The 18,768-nt window shown below is 37.8% G+C and overlaps 1 protein-coding gene across 2 annotated transcripts; it reads right to left on the minus strand.

Moving 5' to 3' along the window:
• Nucleotides 1-365: 365 nt before the first annotated feature.
• On the minus strand, nucleotides 366-10,641 carry c15h1orf210 (chromosome 15 C1orf210 homolog). Of its 2 annotated transcripts, XM_075485856.1 has the most exons (4): nucleotides 10,479-10,641; nucleotides 5,048-5,423; nucleotides 3,505-3,699; nucleotides 366-3,019 (listed from the first exon to the last, which is right to left on the minus strand). In XM_075485856.1, exons 2-4 carry the CDS (start codon nucleotides 5,094-5,096, stop codon nucleotides 2,817-2,819), a joined length of 447 nt encoding a protein of 148 aa, XP_075341971.1. In that variant the 5' UTR covers nucleotides 5,097-5,423; nucleotides 10,479-10,641; the 3' UTR covers nucleotides 366-2,816. The 2 variants fall into 2 exon arrangements, with proteins under 2 accessions (XP_075341971.1, XP_075341972.1); XM_075485857.1 differs by lacking the exon at nucleotides 5,048-5,423.
• Between the last annotated feature and the right edge of the window lie 8,127 nt (nucleotides 10,642-18,768).

The following is an 18,768-nucleotide window of genomic DNA, read 5'->3' on the forward strand; positions in this document are numbered from 1 at the left end:
AAGCACATGAAACTCTTGTAATGTAGCCTTAATGAAGTTCAATTCTTTGCTTTTATTCTGAAGACAGGATCGCCTTCGTTCCGGCTTTGGTGTGAACTTTACGCGCCTTGTTTCCGGGCAAAGCCTCGCCTGACAGCTTCACATAAACCTGTCAGACCGCTTTCATCAGCTCTGTAGTCTCACAGGATCCGAGACTCCCCAGGCCACTTCCCAAGACACAGTGCCAGGCTTAATTACCGTTGTTTATACCATCGTTGCAAAGTTTAAAAAGAAAAAGCTACTGTTAGGGTTCCAGTTAGTTCTCAACGAGGCGAACGACTTGGAGAAACTGTTTCTCTGAGATGTTAGGCTACCTCAGACTCGTCTTAGTTTTCTCTTTTATTATACATTGTAGTTTATCTTCCTAAAATCAAAAGAAATCAACATTAAGGGTATGACATGTTCTTGTTTTTGTTGCTGCTTGTCGTATTAAACAGTTGTACAAATTATATTAAAAGCACAGATTAGTTTGAAATATTATGCATCCACAAATATTCACACATGAACCATTCAACAAAAATGGCTTCGCAAAGAAATGTTTTTCCTAACGGAAGTCATGCTTAAATGTAACATAACTTTGGTTTTAATATAATGTGCTCTCACCATGTGGGATTTTTTTTTTCTCAGTGTGGTGCATTCAACTCAACAAATCAGTTAGTTAATGACCTCAGCCCAATACTGTCAATAGATTCAAATATATTTTTTGCTCCTTACAAACCACTTCAGCCTTTCATGTCAAAATAACCTCCCTGTGATTATTAGACATTCATTAGCAAAACAAACTGCCATAAAACAATTGATATCTTAAAAAAGGAAAACAAAAAAAATGAAACACGAACATCCAACTGAGGTGTTTTACTTTTTCACTGTATATCAACAAGCAGACACTGGATCCTCTTTTAAACTGCACCTATTGCCAAAGGTGATTCATCCCAAGAGCAAACCATCAAATGAAAAACGAAATCAACATGAACCATGCAAATTCATCACAAGATCTGCTCTTTCCAGTATTCATTTAATCATCAAAAGCCTCATTATTAATAGTTTAATATTTCTCTGGAACTTATCATTTCTGACAGTTGGCTTACTATTGATTTATAGAAGAAGGCGAGTCTGAGGGGTTGATATTTACATGCACTTGTGGTTTATGTACAGAATTTGAAATCAGCTCAAATTGACAGCATGCTTTTTGATTCCCTCTCTTATTATGGCAGTGCAAACTAGGTTTTTTGTCAGGAACAGCTGTGAACTGAAAGAGATAAGCTAATGCTAATTTGTGAAATTGCAGTGTTGATAGAGGAGAATAAAGTCAGTCAACATGTGTTATTCCTCAGATTAAACAGTGAACTGACAAACTGAGCCAAACACATGTGATTGTTGATAATAATGGTCTCGTTGATGATAAAGTCAAATGGGCAGACTTAGCCACACATGAGAACTCACTTTCATTCCTCACACTGTTAATTGATCATTCTTCTTACAGTCCTCATAAAGCTCATGAGAAGTTCACCAAAGACTTTGATGGACATGCATCCAAAACTGCATCCAGAACTGCAGTTCCCCTCTGGTTAAAGATAGGATACTTCTCATCAAAACAAGGTTATTATTACTAATGACTCGTGTGTTTTTTTTGCATAGGTCATACTTAGGGTCAAAACTGATTGTAAGTCCAGACCACTGGCTTTGTGGAATAATGTGCTTGGAAAAGATTCATCTTGATTTTAGTTGTTTGGCCTCAGACGTTTTTTCTGCAGATCAAATACAGAAGGAAAAACTTCAAGCCAACAGTGAAGAATGGCGGTGGCGATGTGATGGTTTGGTGTTGCTTTGCTGCCTGAGGGACTGAGCAGCTTGATGTCACTGATTTGAATCTGAATTCCGCACCATATTAAAGAGTATTTGAACATTTTGTGATGCTGTCTGTCTTAACAAATGGACCTTTCAGCGCCATCATATTAGAATAAACACAAGCAAATGAGGAACTAATGTCTCATAGCCAAGTTAAAGCCTGAAATCTAAATTCCAATGAAACTGTTGGGATATTTGAAGAAGGCAACACAAGCAAGAAACCCTCAAACAACTTCCAGCTGGGGGAGTTTTGCACAGAAGAGTGGTTACATATGAGAACGTATTTTTGTGCACACATCCTCAGAGAGTTGGCCAGGGCTATCCTTTAATGTTCAGATTTTGAATGTCTCACAAATGATGTCCCTGTAACTATAAGGGAACCCTACAGGATGTATGACAGATATTAAGAGGAGTCATTTAGCTGATGTAACAGGAATTTTTTTGTTTTTGTTTGCTGGGCATTACTGGCTTCTGAGGCAGTATAATGTCAGGATAGTATCTGTCTGTTAATATACCTTTCTTGCATGACCTACCCAAAAATGGCTAACTGTCCCTGATGGCTTGAGCTGGATCTCTCAGATTTTATTTTTAATAGGATCAAGTGTTTGCATGTCCAAATATAACAAAAAAAGCCAATTATTCACTTTTAACACATGACTGTAAAATCCCCAAAGAATATGCAGCAGTTAATCATTAAGAGTGTTGTTGTGGGTCATCAGGCCCACATTAAGAACTATTGATGTTATAATTAGAACCTGTATTAATTTATTCTATTAAAATGTACCTTTCCTACACTTGAACCAATGTTAAACAATTGTCCATTTTGTGAGAGAAAACATTTTTAAACATACACAAAAGGGAAAAAAAAGGAGTGGAATTGGTGGCTCAACCAACAAATTCTCAGTATAATGTGTCTCGAGACACTCCCACTAAGAGATAGAAAATTCAATCTCATCCAGCTCTTCCTCTGTCTCTATGTCAAAGCTTTCTGCGGCTCTCTCAGCCCTGGCTCTCTCACTTGCTGGGATGTAGTTGTCTTCAATGAAGCCATCATCATCCTCCTCGCACACAGGGGAGAGAGAGTGAGGGTTCATTTCACGTCCCCTACGTATGTCAAATTCCACATCTAAACCTGCAGGCAGGAAAAGTACAGGAAACCTTTTAGTTGCAATGATTTTTGTTAACTTCCTCGATTCATATTTTTGGCCACTTGGGAGCAGCATAAACACAGAAAACAACATTTGGCACAACCTTCCATCAATGCACTGTGTACACACTCGGAACATGACAGAATTGTATTTCTGTCTACTTGATGGATATAAGTCACTCACTGTTTTACTCTGATTTGGTCTCAGTTCACTAATGAGGGATAATTTTTATACCAAGTTATCTGCAATGTTCAGCACTCAGTCTATGTTGATAATTTATCTGAACTTTTTTTTAATCATTTTTGTTTTATTACGTGCAAAGGGAAACAAAAAAAGCAGTTGATAGCTCTGGCTGAATGTAACAGGCACTGAGCTTGTCACTGCATGTTGATTGTTGCACTTTACGAAAACAACGTTGCCGCAAAAACTAAAATGAAGTAATCTGTAAGATTTCCTGGAAAACACAAACCTGATGGTTCACTCTGGCTGACAGTGTCTGCCTCTCTCAGTCGTGTGTGTCTGTAGCTGGCCAGGTAGCGCCGAATCACCTGGCATTTAGCCAGAAGAGTGATGATAATGGAAACAGAGATGGCTGTGACCAGAACAGCCACCATGAACTCCCAGTTATGACTGGTATATCTCACTGGCTGGTCGGTGATTGTGTCTGTAAGAAAGTTTCACAAAAAAAAAATCATTATCATTATGCCCTTTTTTCACAAGCTGACACAATTTTCTGAGTTTTTATTGAAATGCTTGTGACATACTTTGGTCAAAATAAATCAGACACTTCAACTCCTTTATCTTTCAATTATTAACACCTTTATTCTGCTGGATTGTTTTACTGGATGGAGTGACCTGCTCCACTCTGCCAATCTCTTCCTCAGGGTCTCTCCATCCATAGTACTTAATAAACTTTGGAGCACATTATCACTTTTAAGAGAGCTACAATGATTAGCCTGAGAGCTTAGACCACACGGCAAAGTGAACTGAAAAATACTTGACTGTCAATTTTATTCTAAAATATTTAAATTGCACTCCTCTGCAGTTTGACTATGGACAGTTTGTAGGCCACTAATCCAACTTTTAGGTGCAATCTCATCACAAATCATGTGGAACAACCTAAGTAATCAAAACATGCACCACAGAACCACTGGCTGGTTCATAACACCAGTGAGAAATCACGCCAAAATTCCTCCCTAACATATGGGTTCCATAGACTCTGGACATTAAAAAACGATGTTTGTTTGTTTATCAGCAGCTTCTGGTGCTGTACTGATGGTGAATTCAACTAAAAATGAGACATTTTCATTTCTAACTTCTGACACTTCAAAACAAAAAAAAAAGAAAGAACACCAATTACAACCAATGATGAGATTTGATGTAAATAGTAAAGCAAAAAATAACAACAAAAGCGTTTCAGCTTTCCACCACCAATGTACAGCGAATGGAGCATCATTTGATGTTGAAGCTAGATGGAGGGGGTGCTTGGTGGTCGAGTGGTAAGGAGCACATCCCATATTAACAATGCCCATTTTGCAGCAATCACCAGTTCAAGTCCTGACTGTGCTCATCTTTCCTGTCTCTCTCCACTGATCTGTCCATTAAAGGCAAAAAATGCCCAAAAGATCATTAAAAAAAGAAAGCAACTGGGCAGAGAAGAAGATGGAGGCTTGCTAACCTTGCACAGTGACTGCTAAAAATCTGAGCGGCTCACTGAATGTCATATTCTAAGATATATTTGCCCCAAAACCCAAAATGTTTTTGAGTTGGTAGTGACCTCAGACACCCAAATATATGTCCTCAAGAACAGAAATAAAAAGCTGTATTTCCATAGGTCTCCTTTAAAGGTTGTTGTAATTTTGAAGCAGTTAATGTGTGGAAAAACTCCTTGATGCCTTCAGGGAGCCAAATAAAAACTAAATGCAGGTGGACCACATATCTCTTTGGAGAGTCTTTAGAGCAGAATTGGAGAAGAAAATCAGTTTGACTGAATAAAAATGAAGAACTCCTACCATTTTTTGTTGATGTTTGTGTAGTTGGCTCATTTGTTGATGATTCCATCTGACTTTGATATTATTTCGCTGGAAGGGTTTTTAAGTTTTCTGCTTCTTAATGAAACCTGTTCTTTGATGTATAGGTACCATTAACTCTCGCATGAAACCACCAGATTGTTGGTGTCAATAGAAATGTGTCACTTTCTTACTACAAGATCCAGAAGAACCTTGATTTTCTCGTGTTCATTACGTTCTCTAGCTGGAATTTATTATATTATCTTCAGTGGATAAAAGCTCAATTGGTCTTGGAGGAAATGTTGAAGGGCAGGCATCTCCCCAGTCGCAGGCGGTAGTCGTATGCAATCCAGTTCCTCTGTCAACAGTACAATAAAGCCTTGTAGCAAATGGGAGACAGAAATAAAAAGCTAAGATTAGTAAAAGTCTGTGTATTTTATACACTTGCCTCTAAGTTTTTTTCTTTTTTTAAAATTCTCAATGAAAATGCAACACTTCTAATTTCATTAGCATTGTTGCTGGGAATTCCTTTGAATTGGTTTTGCCAATCAATGCATATTTCATAAGCGAGCCACATAGAAAGAACATCAACAATCAAATTACCTAAATGGTTCAATTTGTATCTATAAAGAGAGGCTATGGAAATGGAAGCTGCGGCGTCCCTTGACTCTAAAAGTCAGCATTGAGTATGAGTTGTGAAGAGCTCATCCACAACAGGAAAGTGTGTTTCAAACAGGAAGTCCCACATACTGTAGAACCTTCCTTAGTTCTAGCTGAAAACAAAATACTGGCAAAATCACAACTTTGTGAAAGAATCTGACAGTATATTTCACAATTTTCTACAACATAGATGCTGCAGACAGTGTTATACTCAAAGGACAATAGAAGAAAGCGTGCAGGCATTTTTCTGTTTGCAACAACAAATGTAGAAGTGTTTGAGGATAATCTCATATCAAAGTAGGGCAGATGGGCAAGGCCATAAAATACTAGAAACAAAATGGTACTATGGGATCTTACATTTGTTTGGATTAACACAAAGTCTAGAAACAGGAACAGCTTAACTTGCTTTGTAGAAAGATCACAAAACTCCCTCTACCAAAGATCACAAATTCAAACACGATCTTGAATCTTGTTTGATTTACCATACTGACCAAACATACACAAAAAAAGCAAAAGAAAAAACATACACGCATATTTAGAGTGTATTAAACAAACAAGAGAAAGTCATTTTTCTCTCAGACACAGCCAAGCTAACTTTTGTCCTAATATTCTATAACCTGCTGTCAGATATAGCTTCACGCTTGCATAGAATAAATTTTTATATGGATTCAACAACCTGATGTTGCGTTTCAAATGAATTGTGTATTATCGGACATAATGACGTTAGTGTCTTTCTGAATGCAAATATTGTCATCCACAGTAGCTCGTGCTTGCAGGAAAGAGGACCTTTATGTAATGTTATTTGCAAATTTGCCAGAAATTTGCATGCATGAGTCATCAGAAAGATAATGGATAACTTTAACATATCACACACAATCTCTTATGATGTGTTGCCTTCATTTCTGTAAAATGAGCAACACATTAAGAACAACATGTCCGTGTGGAGAGAAGAAATGGAAGAACAACAGATAGGTCTGAGTCTAGACAGACTAGCTCTGTTTGACATTATTACTTGGTCCTAAGCGTGACCAAGAAATTTTGTTGCCAAAACTAAACCAAATAGTGAAAAGGAGCAGCACTGAAATACAATGCCCTTATAGATGACTCACAAGGGACTCAAACCGCTTTCTCCAAGGTCAAACTAAAACCTATTTTGCCAGTGGACTGGTGAGGTCATAGAAGGACAACGTAGCTTAAAGGGCTTTTTCTCTGGTTGCATGCATTGTGCGTACTATAGGAACACGGACGAGATGTACAGTAAGAGTCAGACAGCAATTGATAGACCATTCAGAATCAGTTTAAGTTTTTAAAAGCTAACATTAAAATAAGGACTGCCTATGGTGTGGTGTTTAGCACTTTTACCTGACAGTAAGGGGTTCCTGGTTCTAATCCCAGCCGTAACCTTTTCTGTATGGAGGTTGCATGTGTGATGGACTGGTGACACGTCTGCCTCTTGCTTAATGCCAGCTAAAAGCGACGCTTCAAACATAGTTCTGTTAACTACGTTAAACCGCGTTAACCCATTCTTGGTGTGGGAGTGAAAATAAATATACAGATAAAATATCATAACTATGAAAAGGTTGTTTTGAACTACCGTTATATGGATAGTCAAATGCCTTCCATTATCATCTATTTCAGTAGTATGGAATGTATACACCATTACACTCAGGGTAAACTTGATACTTTTAACAACAGAAGAAGAGGGCCTTGGATTAATAAGTTTAACCACGTTTGAATTACCCACACATGCTTGTTTTAGTGTAAAAGTTTTTTTTTTAATGGAACGAGAAGAATAGGCTCACATTGAAACAGGGTCTCTATTGGGAAAATGTCTTTCAGCTTAATTAAATGTCTTAATTGCTTGGCTTTTGCAGCAGCAGGATAATGAAGCTCTGAAATGTAAAAAAGAAAGGTTTAAATCAACGACATATGACTTGTCAAATACTTCAATGTTTTTCCTGTCTTTAATTTATGACTTCTTTCGATCCAGAAAATGTGGTTGTTGCTTTCTTAGGCATGTTTAAGATTTCTGTAACTCATGCTCACTTTCTTGGCTCTGAGGTGATTTTTCAAAGCAAGAGGTGGTCCAGCTGCTCAGCACCAGCCATTACACACTTCCCCTTCATCTTCTCAAGCTATTCTCTCCAGCAGTGTTAGCTGTAAACAAGCCAACAGTACCGCCTTTATCTCTTCCTGTTCTGTCCTCACATAGGCAAAGCACAACAAAATATACACACCAGGCGGAGCGGGACCGTAAGCCATGAGAGACAGAAATATGTGTTTCAGATGTGGTTGTGTTGATGTACGCTGCTGCTGTAGTCTGTGCTTGTGAGTCAACCTACATGTGTAAAAGTCTACATTTGCATCATTATCTGCATTCATCTATGGTTGAATATGATTATCAAAGCAAGAAGGAAGTTTGTCTCAGTCATAATATGTTTCGTTGCTCCAAATTTTGAGCCGAGTGTCATTTTATAGAAACTAATGGCCAGAGGGTAAGAAATGTTCTGTCATCAAGCTGAATTAAAAATCCTATTCTGCTCATGGAGTGTGATCTGACTGCTTTGAGCCGACACACTCCCTGTAAGCAGTTTTATGGTTTCAAATTTGATTATACTGCAGAATTTTATGTTAAACTTTTGTCATTTTGTTCAAGCAAGAAGCTTAAATAAAACATGAAAAAAAAACATACCAATTTTAACAACTACTTTTCACAAATTGAAAATAGTAATCAAACAAAACACATTTTTCTTTCCCTGACTACAATAGTCACAGATACCCATACTTTAGAAATGTTCACGGGCAGTCTCATCCTCACAAGCCACAGAGCAGCATGTCTCCCTTCTTTCCCTCTTATCTCACTGCCAAGTTCTATATTTTTCTCTTTCTTTGAAATTAGTGGAGGAGTCAAGCCATGCCAATGTTTGTCAAGGATAATAGGCATAGGATCTAACTGAACAGTTGATTAAAGCTAGCAGAGACATTGTTAATGTGTGTGATGTTTCAACTCCGATACTGTAAGTATTTCAGTATGAACACCACACCCGTTGAGAAAAAAACGTTATTGCACTTTTCTTGTTTAACCGATGCAAGGTCTTAATAGTTTAAGTGTGGTGCTGTCAAATGTTTGGTTTTTGCCTTTCAGCTCCAGAGTAAGTGTCAGTAGAGAAGCATCAAGAATCCAGGAAGAAAGAAACCCTGCTTTGTTTAGCGCTTATAAAAACCTACCTTTAACTTGCATCACGACCACAAACTAACATTTAAAACTGATGTCTTTTATATTAGATAAATAGTATAGATCTGATTGTTTGCTTTGTACAATGTACAGCATAGTGTGCAATTGTGATCCATGAGTGGTGAGCGACAGCAGGTGGCAGCTCATTTATGGGTCAGTATTTGCTACAAGCAGCGAAGTATCCATTATACAATCCATGCTTATAGAAAATCCCATTCCTCACATAAATCTGTTGCCATTTTGTTCTTGCTAAAAATAAACTGTGTTGAAGTAATAGGCAGTTGCAGAAAATGTTCAAAGTTAATGCTTAAATGTTTGATTTATTATTTTACTCAAGCAAATCATTGACAGAAAACACACATAATGGCTTTAAAACAATGTTGCAGTCTGCCTCTGATTTATCTTTGAGGAACTGACCTGCAAACTGTGTTTTCTTTGTTTGTCTGATTATTTTTGATACATTAGTTCATGAAAGCTTTTGGTAGGATAGCCATTTGCAGTACATTTGATCTTTTGATGTTTTTTTTATCACTTATAAACTGGTATGTCTGCTTTTTTATTTAGCTGTGAAATAAACTGAATAACTTCAAAGGGGAAGATACCGCACACTCTTGTCCATCATGCTGAATTTTACACAAACTTGTGTAAAAACTTGAGAAAGGCCACACTGGCCGAAACGTTGTTTGTGAAATAAAATTCAGCATGATGGACAAGAGTGTGCGGTATCTTCCCCTTTGAAGTGAACAAGTACCCGCTACCTGCACCTCGAAACTTCTGGTGTGCCTTGGTTTCTTCCTCCAAAAATAAACTGAATAAACCAGAATGTAAGTTCAAATATACATTTTGCTTCGGTTTGCTACCTCTGTTTCTATAGCTTTGCTTTATTCAACCTGACTTCAGGTGTGTAGTTAGGCTACCTTTTACCTATGAGTTTGCTGATGAGCCTTACAGCACACAGATTACCTGGTCATAGTGCAGTAACTGCAACCTGAGCAGTTATAAAAAGCAAGTCTGCAGTAAAATCACATGAAAACAAACACATCATTTGGGTTCGCACGTACATTTTGCAGTTGCTGCAAATGTAATCTCAAATTACACAGGTTCGTAGCACAATAATCTTCTTCATTCAGTTGTTAGTTTGGTTGCTGTGACTTGCCTCTCGGACGGTTCGATTCATTGACAAGTAAACACTTTGCTAACATGATTCTGCCACACTGAGGAAGAACTGCCTTGCACTGCAGCAGCATTCTATAACTGCAATGTATGAAAAATTAAGTAACAACATCTACTGTTCTAAAATCTATATCATATTTGTAATATAGGTGAAGCTTCTAGATTCTTTCAGAATGCTCATGAAAAATCAAGAGAATATATTGGCATAAATGGTTTTTGAGCATGTGAAATAGACTTGATTTTCTATCACATTTGGACATTTGCATGCATTATTCAGTGATGATTGCATTCAGTTATAGAATTATTACTTAATATTACTGTCAAAGCTCTCTCCTCTGCAAGCCCCATGTTTATTTAAAATCTTACCTTATCACCTATCCGTGAAAATCCCTGTGGCCTGAGAGATGACTCTGTTTCTGTATGCCCACAGATTTCACATCAGCCATAGCATTTTCTTTTTGCTTTGTCTGTGACCTGTAGAAATGTTGTGCAAAGGTTGAACGAGGTGTGTTCTGTAGCTGCCTCTCAGAAGCACAAGTTAATGAGTAACTCCTGTAACCAAGGTGTGCTCGTCCCGCCTCTTGTTGCCCCTCCCTGTCCAATGGTGCAGCAGGCCAGGTCAGAGACTGGGTGTTGTCACTCAGCAGTGGCAAACCAGGAAGAGGTGAAATATGACTTATGAACAATGTTACTCTCCGTATCTATTTAAAATTAAGACTGGAACTAAGACTGGAATTAAGACTGGAACCAAATAGTTTAGGTATTTTGCTAATGTTTAATACTAATTTCAGTGACTACAAATCATCTTGTATATTTTGCTTTATACGTCTTTAACCTCCTCTAGTAGTTGGGTTCATTTCTGGTTTAATGCCTCAAGTGCCACACCTTGCTTTGATAGTCTCAAATCTAAACCTTTTTCACAGCCTTTCTTAGATGAGACAGGAAATGAGACAAGATACAGTTGCAACAACAAAGTTTTGTTTATATAAGATCTACAGACTGAGAGGAGAGAGCTGACCCCTTAGAACTTTGAAAGGAAAAGCGAGGTGCCCCTTGAAGACAATAGGACCACATCCTGGCCATCCTGCAACTCAACATCTCCCTCCATTACTCTTCCTCCTTCCCTCTTTATGTTCCAGGATGCTTCAGCTGCATGTCTTGAGGCAAATGACTGGGACATGGATGGGTTAGGACAGTAAAATGATAACTCAGGATAAACCTGAACATGCAGGGGGAATTTCCCACAACAGATAAGCTACCAGCAGCTATTTGTTGTAAACTTTGCCTTATCTGTTCAGATGATTTATCAATTCAGTATCTTCATCATAACTTTAATCTTTGATTGAATTATATTTAGACTGTAAGCACAGTAGCAGTACGGAGCTGAATGTCGATAAGACGCTGGCAAAAAAAGTTGAATGTTTTTATGTTAAACCTGTATTTACAGACTTGTTTGACCATTTGGCAGCATCAGAAACAGGCTGACCGACTTTTAGGTTATTAGAAAACAGCTGCTTATTTACACACCAAGCAGACAAGTAGCAATATCATTTGGGGGTCATGTTTTTGAATATTTAAAGAATACAAGGGTTGCATATATTCTCCTTACAGCTCTGTTCTGATTCTCTGATCTAGTCACTCTTAATTTCTACATGATCTATTCTGTTCACCAGCTGTGCATAAAGAATCCCTTTAGCTGCTTCATTTGTACGATCACAGTTTTTTCTTTCTTTTTTCCAATCAAAACTACTGACTGCCATGGACAGAAATAATGTTTCGAGGTTTTCTCAAGCAAAACTGTAACTTTGTGGAGAAAATATAGTTGTGCATGTTGGAATTTTTGCTTTTCAACAGGCCACGAACAATTTTTTTCTCATTTTGTAGTTTAGAAATCTTTTCTAGTACAATAGTTCAAAATGTACCTCAAATGTAATGATGTAAAAACAGCTTATGAGTGACTACTTTGCTCATAAAGTGTTATGTGATCCATTTTTAAGATTGAAAATGTTATAGTAGCCTCTATTAAATTTAACAGGAAACATTGAGCTAAAATTGTAGCTGTTCAGTATATGAAAGTGCTCATTTTGTGTACATATGGTGTGTGCACATGCACCATGTACAGAGTTATTTGAAGAATACAGGAAAACTCTATGGGCGGAGAATAAAACAATTTGCCTCTTTGTATTTGTCTCTCCCAATCTCACCATTCCATTTCTACAATTTTATTCTCAACAGATCTATTTCACAGCTACGATCTGCATTCATTCTGGCAAAAGCCGAATTTATCAGTTTCAAAGTGAGACAAGCCTCCTATCTCATCGTAAAACTACCACAACATCATCAGATCATGGACAAAAGAAATGAAAACATTTTTAATTCCGGAGGTCATTAATAAGTAATATAAGAACTATAGATGCTGTTATCAGAAGAGTGGAACTGCTCTCAGGTGCTGTATTAGATTTTAGGAGCAGGCCAGGGGGCTTTCCCCACTTTTGCTGCCATGAGTTGTTTTCTCTTAGTCCATAAAGTGCTGGGTTCTGAGGTCAAGGCCCTTTCTTTGGGGAAGATGGGAAAACCTTGCAAGGTCCTTTAAGAGGGGGGAAATAACAACACGTGCCAGGCCGTACATAACAATGGACAGTTGCACTTGAGGAGGAAGAGCTTTGCGACAAACAAGCCTGTGACTGGCTATTAGGGCTCCGGAGGAGACAAAAGCACGTAGAAAGCAAGCTGGAGTGATTTACAGTTTTTCTGTTTTCTTCACTGAAACAAAATTATTTGCTGAAACCAATCTATGTGTAAATTTTACAAGGTGATAGTCTCACATTTTTTACATTTTTTTTTAGTTTGAGAGTCCATATGTGGTTTCCATCTGGAAACTGGATAATGTGAGGGAGGCTCTCCACACATCTGCTTTAAATCTGGAGATCTATGAAGAAAATATCAGCATTTTTTTTTTCAAATTTTAATCCTGTTTAACACTGTTGCACATAATGTGATATCAGAGGCCTAATTTAATTAAACAAAAAGACTGATATTGGGGCTTCTGCACTCCACTTTTGTCTTTTTCTCCTTCAAATATTCCACTGAGCTGCTTTGATGACCTGGTTACAACACAGAGGTTGTTTAGTTTAATCTAATTTAATCTAAGAGTTTCCTGACTTTATGTGCCCAGCAGTGTAATATTACATACTTCACTAGCGCTAACATGCAGAGTACAGGGTCTCTATTTGTTTGGCTTGATCTCCAGCCACCTCTTGCATGCGTAATGTTCCCTGTACACCATGAAGAAATGGATACTATTAGTATCAGTCTTACCTTTTTTGTCTTTGATGGTTGGGTGGGTTATTTATTTTCTTTTCTCCCAGGTGAATGAATACTGATTATTACACCACTTACTGCAAAATTTTTTTTTTTGCTTTGAATAATTCATTGACATGTTCAGTTACCTGAATGGCTTATCCAGTGAGTTAATCAGTACCTGCTCTTGCTTTACTGTTTGTTTTGGATGTCACAGTTGTGTAAACATGCCACAGACTCTGACAGTATCCTGACCGATAAACAGAGAAACGTCCCCGGTTGCACAGAAGCATGCGCTCTTTTGTTTTGGAGAGACAGAGCCACATTAAAAGTAACACTGGTGTTAAAACTTTCCATCATAGATCGTCTCACTTTGGGAGATTTTGTAGTTTTAACTAGCTTTAATAGCATGTTTCAAAACCTTTATAGATGCTGTAAGTCTATCAATGTGAAAACTGGGAGTACCCAGCAACAATAAATTATACACTATTAAACACTCACTACTAATTTTTCTTTGTCGTAAGAAACTGTATCTGGTACTCCCTTTTTAGGTATCCAGTATGTGTATACAGCTGGCAAATTACTTAGGGGCACCAACTATTCAGCTAACATACAGATTCTGGTGCTCCTGCTTGTAAAAGTACAATGGACCTATTTCTACATAGCGGGTTCTTATATGTAAGCAACATGAAAGCAGTTGTAATCTCTGCAGGTACCATATCATAGCAGTTTGTAGCTGCTTCACAAATGTTTTTGTTAAAACTCTAACAAAATGATTTTAAAACGTTTTTTTGGGGTTATTTATTGGCACTTCGCACAGTTTTATCGACGTATGCCTATTTGTCTCAGCATTCTTCTGCCACTTGAGGGCAGTATTAAAAGTATGTTTATAAGTATTCGTGCTCGGGTTTTTACTATTTTTGGCTCTTGGCGTGACTCGTGAAAGAGTTTCTTGTGGAGGAAGAACACATAATGTGACTAAATGTGGATCTACACCAGAGAACACTTTGAACATTGGCAATGCTGATGTATCATCTGTCTCAGTTGCACTTCTTTACACGTTGTTGTACTTGTTTTTTATTTTTTTACATTTTTCAAAGTTTTCACTGCTGAGACCTTTCCCTTTATGGTCCAAGGTAACATTTCAACCAGTCAACAGTTAAACCATGTGTAACATCATCACCAGGGACTCATCGCTGTTAGTTTTCTTGGGAAGGCTGCACACACGCCCATCTGCATAGGCTGATAGAATAACCACAATCTTCTTTCTATTGGGTGGGAGCAATGTAGCTGGATATGTATGTACAACTATAAATCCTTCCTTTGTTACACTGAAAAGTCTTTTGTTTATAAATTAAACAGCAGGACCAATGCAATGAATAACTTTATTAGAGCTTCTTTTTGCTTAGAAAACCAGTAACAGGTGACTTTCATACTTGATCTGCATTTGGTGGCACCATTGTATTAACAGTAGCACTGTTGCATGTAACGAAATAGACTTACACCAACTTCCTCAGTTACTGTGGGTACATGCTTGTTTTGGCGCCAGCAGCCAGCCAGCTCTGACCTGCTGTGTCCCCCCTCCTTGCGAGCATATGGGAACAAGTACCTATAGCCTGCAGAGCTGCGTGACCATGCCTGAGTGTATAGCTGTGTGTCTGTGTTTGTGCAAGTTCGTCTGTGTTTGCTGAACAAGCTATCAGACAGGAGCCGAGACCCTCCACCTCCACCCCCGCCATCACCTCCACAGGCCTTTTCCTGCCTGTAGGGTGATTCCTGCCCTTACGCTCCCTCCACTTCCTCCACACACATATCAGCCTCCAGCAGCAGTACCTCTTCCTGAATCTGGCTCAAGTCCTGTGGACACTGTGGACAACCAACAAGAGCTCTTCCATCTCTCTTCTAGTGGCTTTCTCTGCTTTCTTAAACTCTCACCGACAATACTCCGTGGCTCACTCTTTCATTTCAACTGATCATCTCACATAAATTAACCGTGTAATAAACTGTAGAATTGTGCCCCTGGGGTCTGACTGACAATTGTCTCAGAGCACATTTGCACAAAGTTATGCCTTTTGATTTAGCACTCTCAGTGTGTTATTTAACTTCCTCAAAAACATCTTTAATAGTCCAGAAACATGTTGGCTGAATTCAGTACCACTCCCTTTCCACAATTTCCTTGATACTCACATTCCAGTGGGACGATATTATATTTCCGAAAATAAAAAACTGCAACTCACCCTTGAATATTAAATTGAACTGAACTGAATGTGGATTGAATTTGATTACATTGGATTGTCATAGAAAATTAACCCGAACATATTTAACAGGACTTTAACATGTTTCTCTCTGCAAAGTGCCCTGTGATTATTGTTGTTAAAACTGGAACAATATAGATTATTAGAATTGAATTGAAACAATATTTGTTTATAAATAAAATCTGCATATTCAGCACCTGATAAATAGTAAATAAAACAAATTCAAGAACAGAACTAAAATGCATTCATAATACTTTCAAATCCTTTTAAATTTGTCATATTTTCTTATGTTTCTGACTCAATTTTTCATCTCTTATTTTCCTCATTAATCTTCATACAAAACCTTATTATGACAGAGACAATTGTTGGTTTGATTTTTTTATATTCCATTTTTCTTTTTGAATATCAGGAGACAGGATAGGCAGGATTGTGTTTAGGTGTGTTTAGGCAGATCTTGGGATACAGTAATCTTTCTAGAGAATTTCAAGAAATCAAAGACACAGTTGAGTTGATTATTTTCACCGTCACACTTTTTAGTTCTGATCCTCACTAAAATGATAATCGGCGACGGAGAACCTTGGTCAGACAGATAGCCAGCAATATATGGTATGCAGTAAAGTGGCCAAACATTCAACTGCCCATGTTTCCAAAGATAATTGAATGACAATGAGAAAAAAAAAAGGAACAAAACATTGAGCAGCTCTGAGTTGAAAACATTTTCCAGAGTACTTAGAATTCCAACTGGGATGAAGATTCATGTTTCAAAAAGATGACAACCCAAAGCCAAGAAAGCACAGGAGTAACTTCACGGAACATTCTGCAAAAATCCTGGAGCGACCCAGCCTGAGTCTGGACCTGAACCCAGTAGAGCATCTCTGGAGAGAACTGAAAAATGGCTGTTCACTGACACTCTCCATGCAACCTGTTTTTTTGTCAAGAAAAAAGGGAGAAACTAATGAATGCTCGTGAAAAAGACATATGTAATCTTTTATTCTGAGATCTCTCGACTAAACATTAAGTATTTATTTACAAAGTATTTTGAAACCGATGTCAAATATAACAGGGTACAAGATATGTGGCTGTGTCTGCCAACTCTCACATCTTCTTCTGCAGAGTAATCTTTTACTAAACCTCAGTACATTTTCCACACAGAGCCCACTAGTAGACTCCATGCAGTTATGATTAGCGCTTCCTCGGTCTGATCCAGAGGCTTTCCATAACACCATCAATGAGAAGCCAGCCTGTGAGTACAGTGCATCTACCTGTGCAGGGTCAACACAGGCTAAAAGATCAACATCCTGCCTGACAGCACAGTAGGTTTGTGTGGTGTCAGACTGATGGGTCATCATGCTCTGCATCTGGGGATGGACCCAGACCACCCCAGCCCCATTATCAGTGGCCCAACCTCACCTCAGGGCGCAGACTGGGAGAATGGGGTCGCTGGCGTGCTTTCTTTCCAGTGTGGGACGAATTAGTGGACAGGAAAAACACTGTTTATGAACAAGTAGCTTCAGCCCTGTTAAATGTTCTGTGTCTCTCTGTGTGTACACACGCCGACACAATTTAGACAAAAGCTCCAACAGGAAACAGACAGTTATGTGCAGAACATGGTAAAACATGGGGAATTGTGCAGTTAAAGGGCATTTATTACAGTTATACTTTTTTTTTCATCGGAAAACAATCTTGTTAAAATTGCTTATTGTAAGTAGTCATGGTCAAAGTTCAGGGTTTGACTTTACATTTGTCCATCAGCAAAATATAAGTGTCACAAAATGATCAACTAGCCATTTGAGCTAAAGTAATATTTTGTCAGGATAGGTAGTTAAAGCCTTGTCTTTTTCCTGGCTTCATTACTCAGGACTTTGGTTGATTTTACTGCTCACTGCTTTCATCTTTCAGAGAAAAAAACACTGGAAAAAAAATGCAAGCTTTCCCAAACAAACTTGTGCCGCGGTTAAACTCAAAACTAAACGAGGTTTTGAACAGCATGAAAATTTAACAAGCAGCATCTGCTCCTTTATTAGCGTTAGATTTTTTTTTCTTTTATTTAGTTAGAAATTGCTTTTGGAACCATTAACTCTGAGGAGTACAGTAATTTGCACCCTACTGTGGACATAGAAATTAACATAGAGACATGTACATGAATGAAATGTGCAATACCTTATGTTACATGAACGTCCCTTGCTAAGTTGATGCTACAGCTGATACTAGAATTAGCTACAAGAAACTAGAAGAAATACAAGGTAAAAAGATGGAGACCGGGACTGTTGATCTTTATGGAAAAATATATTTCCACACACATGTAAACACTGATAAAACACAAAGTAAAACTCTACTTGTGCAAAAATATTAGATGTTCTGTGTTACTGTGGTAGCTGCTTACTCGCCTTCATCCCTGGGATGTAGCTGCAGACGCCAATGATACCTGCCTCTGAATTGCTTGGAGAGTCATGCTGGATGTCATGCAGAAAAATGTTGTTCCTTAGCAAGGTTTTTGTTTTGACTGTATTTCTTGTATTACCGACTGGGTTGCAATAAAATAAATAAAATAAAAGGGGGAAATACAAAAAGAACATTTAGAAATAACATTGTTGCATTTGTTACATTATAGTTAATATGATTTTATGATTAAATTATGTCTTTTAAAGCAGATTTTTGAAGTAGACCTGTTTGGCAAAGCTGTGAAAACTTACATACATTTTTAGCAGCCCCTGGTGCCTATTTGTCAAAATACTGCAGCTGGACTTGGATTGATGCAGCAATATTTCATCTTCTTCAATGACTAAATATACTGGTACACACATAACCACATGTATTTCAAGCTGTGAGAGCTTGATATTTCTTAATTAGACTGAGACTGTGCATGTTGTTCTTGTTAGCGGTTCATATTTTCTTTTCACAGTTTGAGACATTTGACTACACGTGTCCTAAACTCTTTTTGAGGTTGATAGTATTTAGTTCTTTGACATATTGACACAGGAATGGGTGGATGGTAATATTATCCCTGCCGTATGATAGTCGTGTTATGTCTTGATATTAACTATCAAGTTAATATCTATATAACTGTATTATAATGTATTATAATGATAATGAGATTGCTG

The sequence above is a fragment of the Odontesthes bonariensis genome, chromosome 15, assembly GCF_027942865.1.
Source record: "Odontesthes bonariensis isolate fOdoBon6 chromosome 15, fOdoBon6.hap1, whole genome shotgun sequence".
Taxonomy (NCBI): Eukaryota; Metazoa; Chordata; class Actinopteri; order Atheriniformes; family Atherinopsidae; genus Odontesthes; species Odontesthes bonariensis.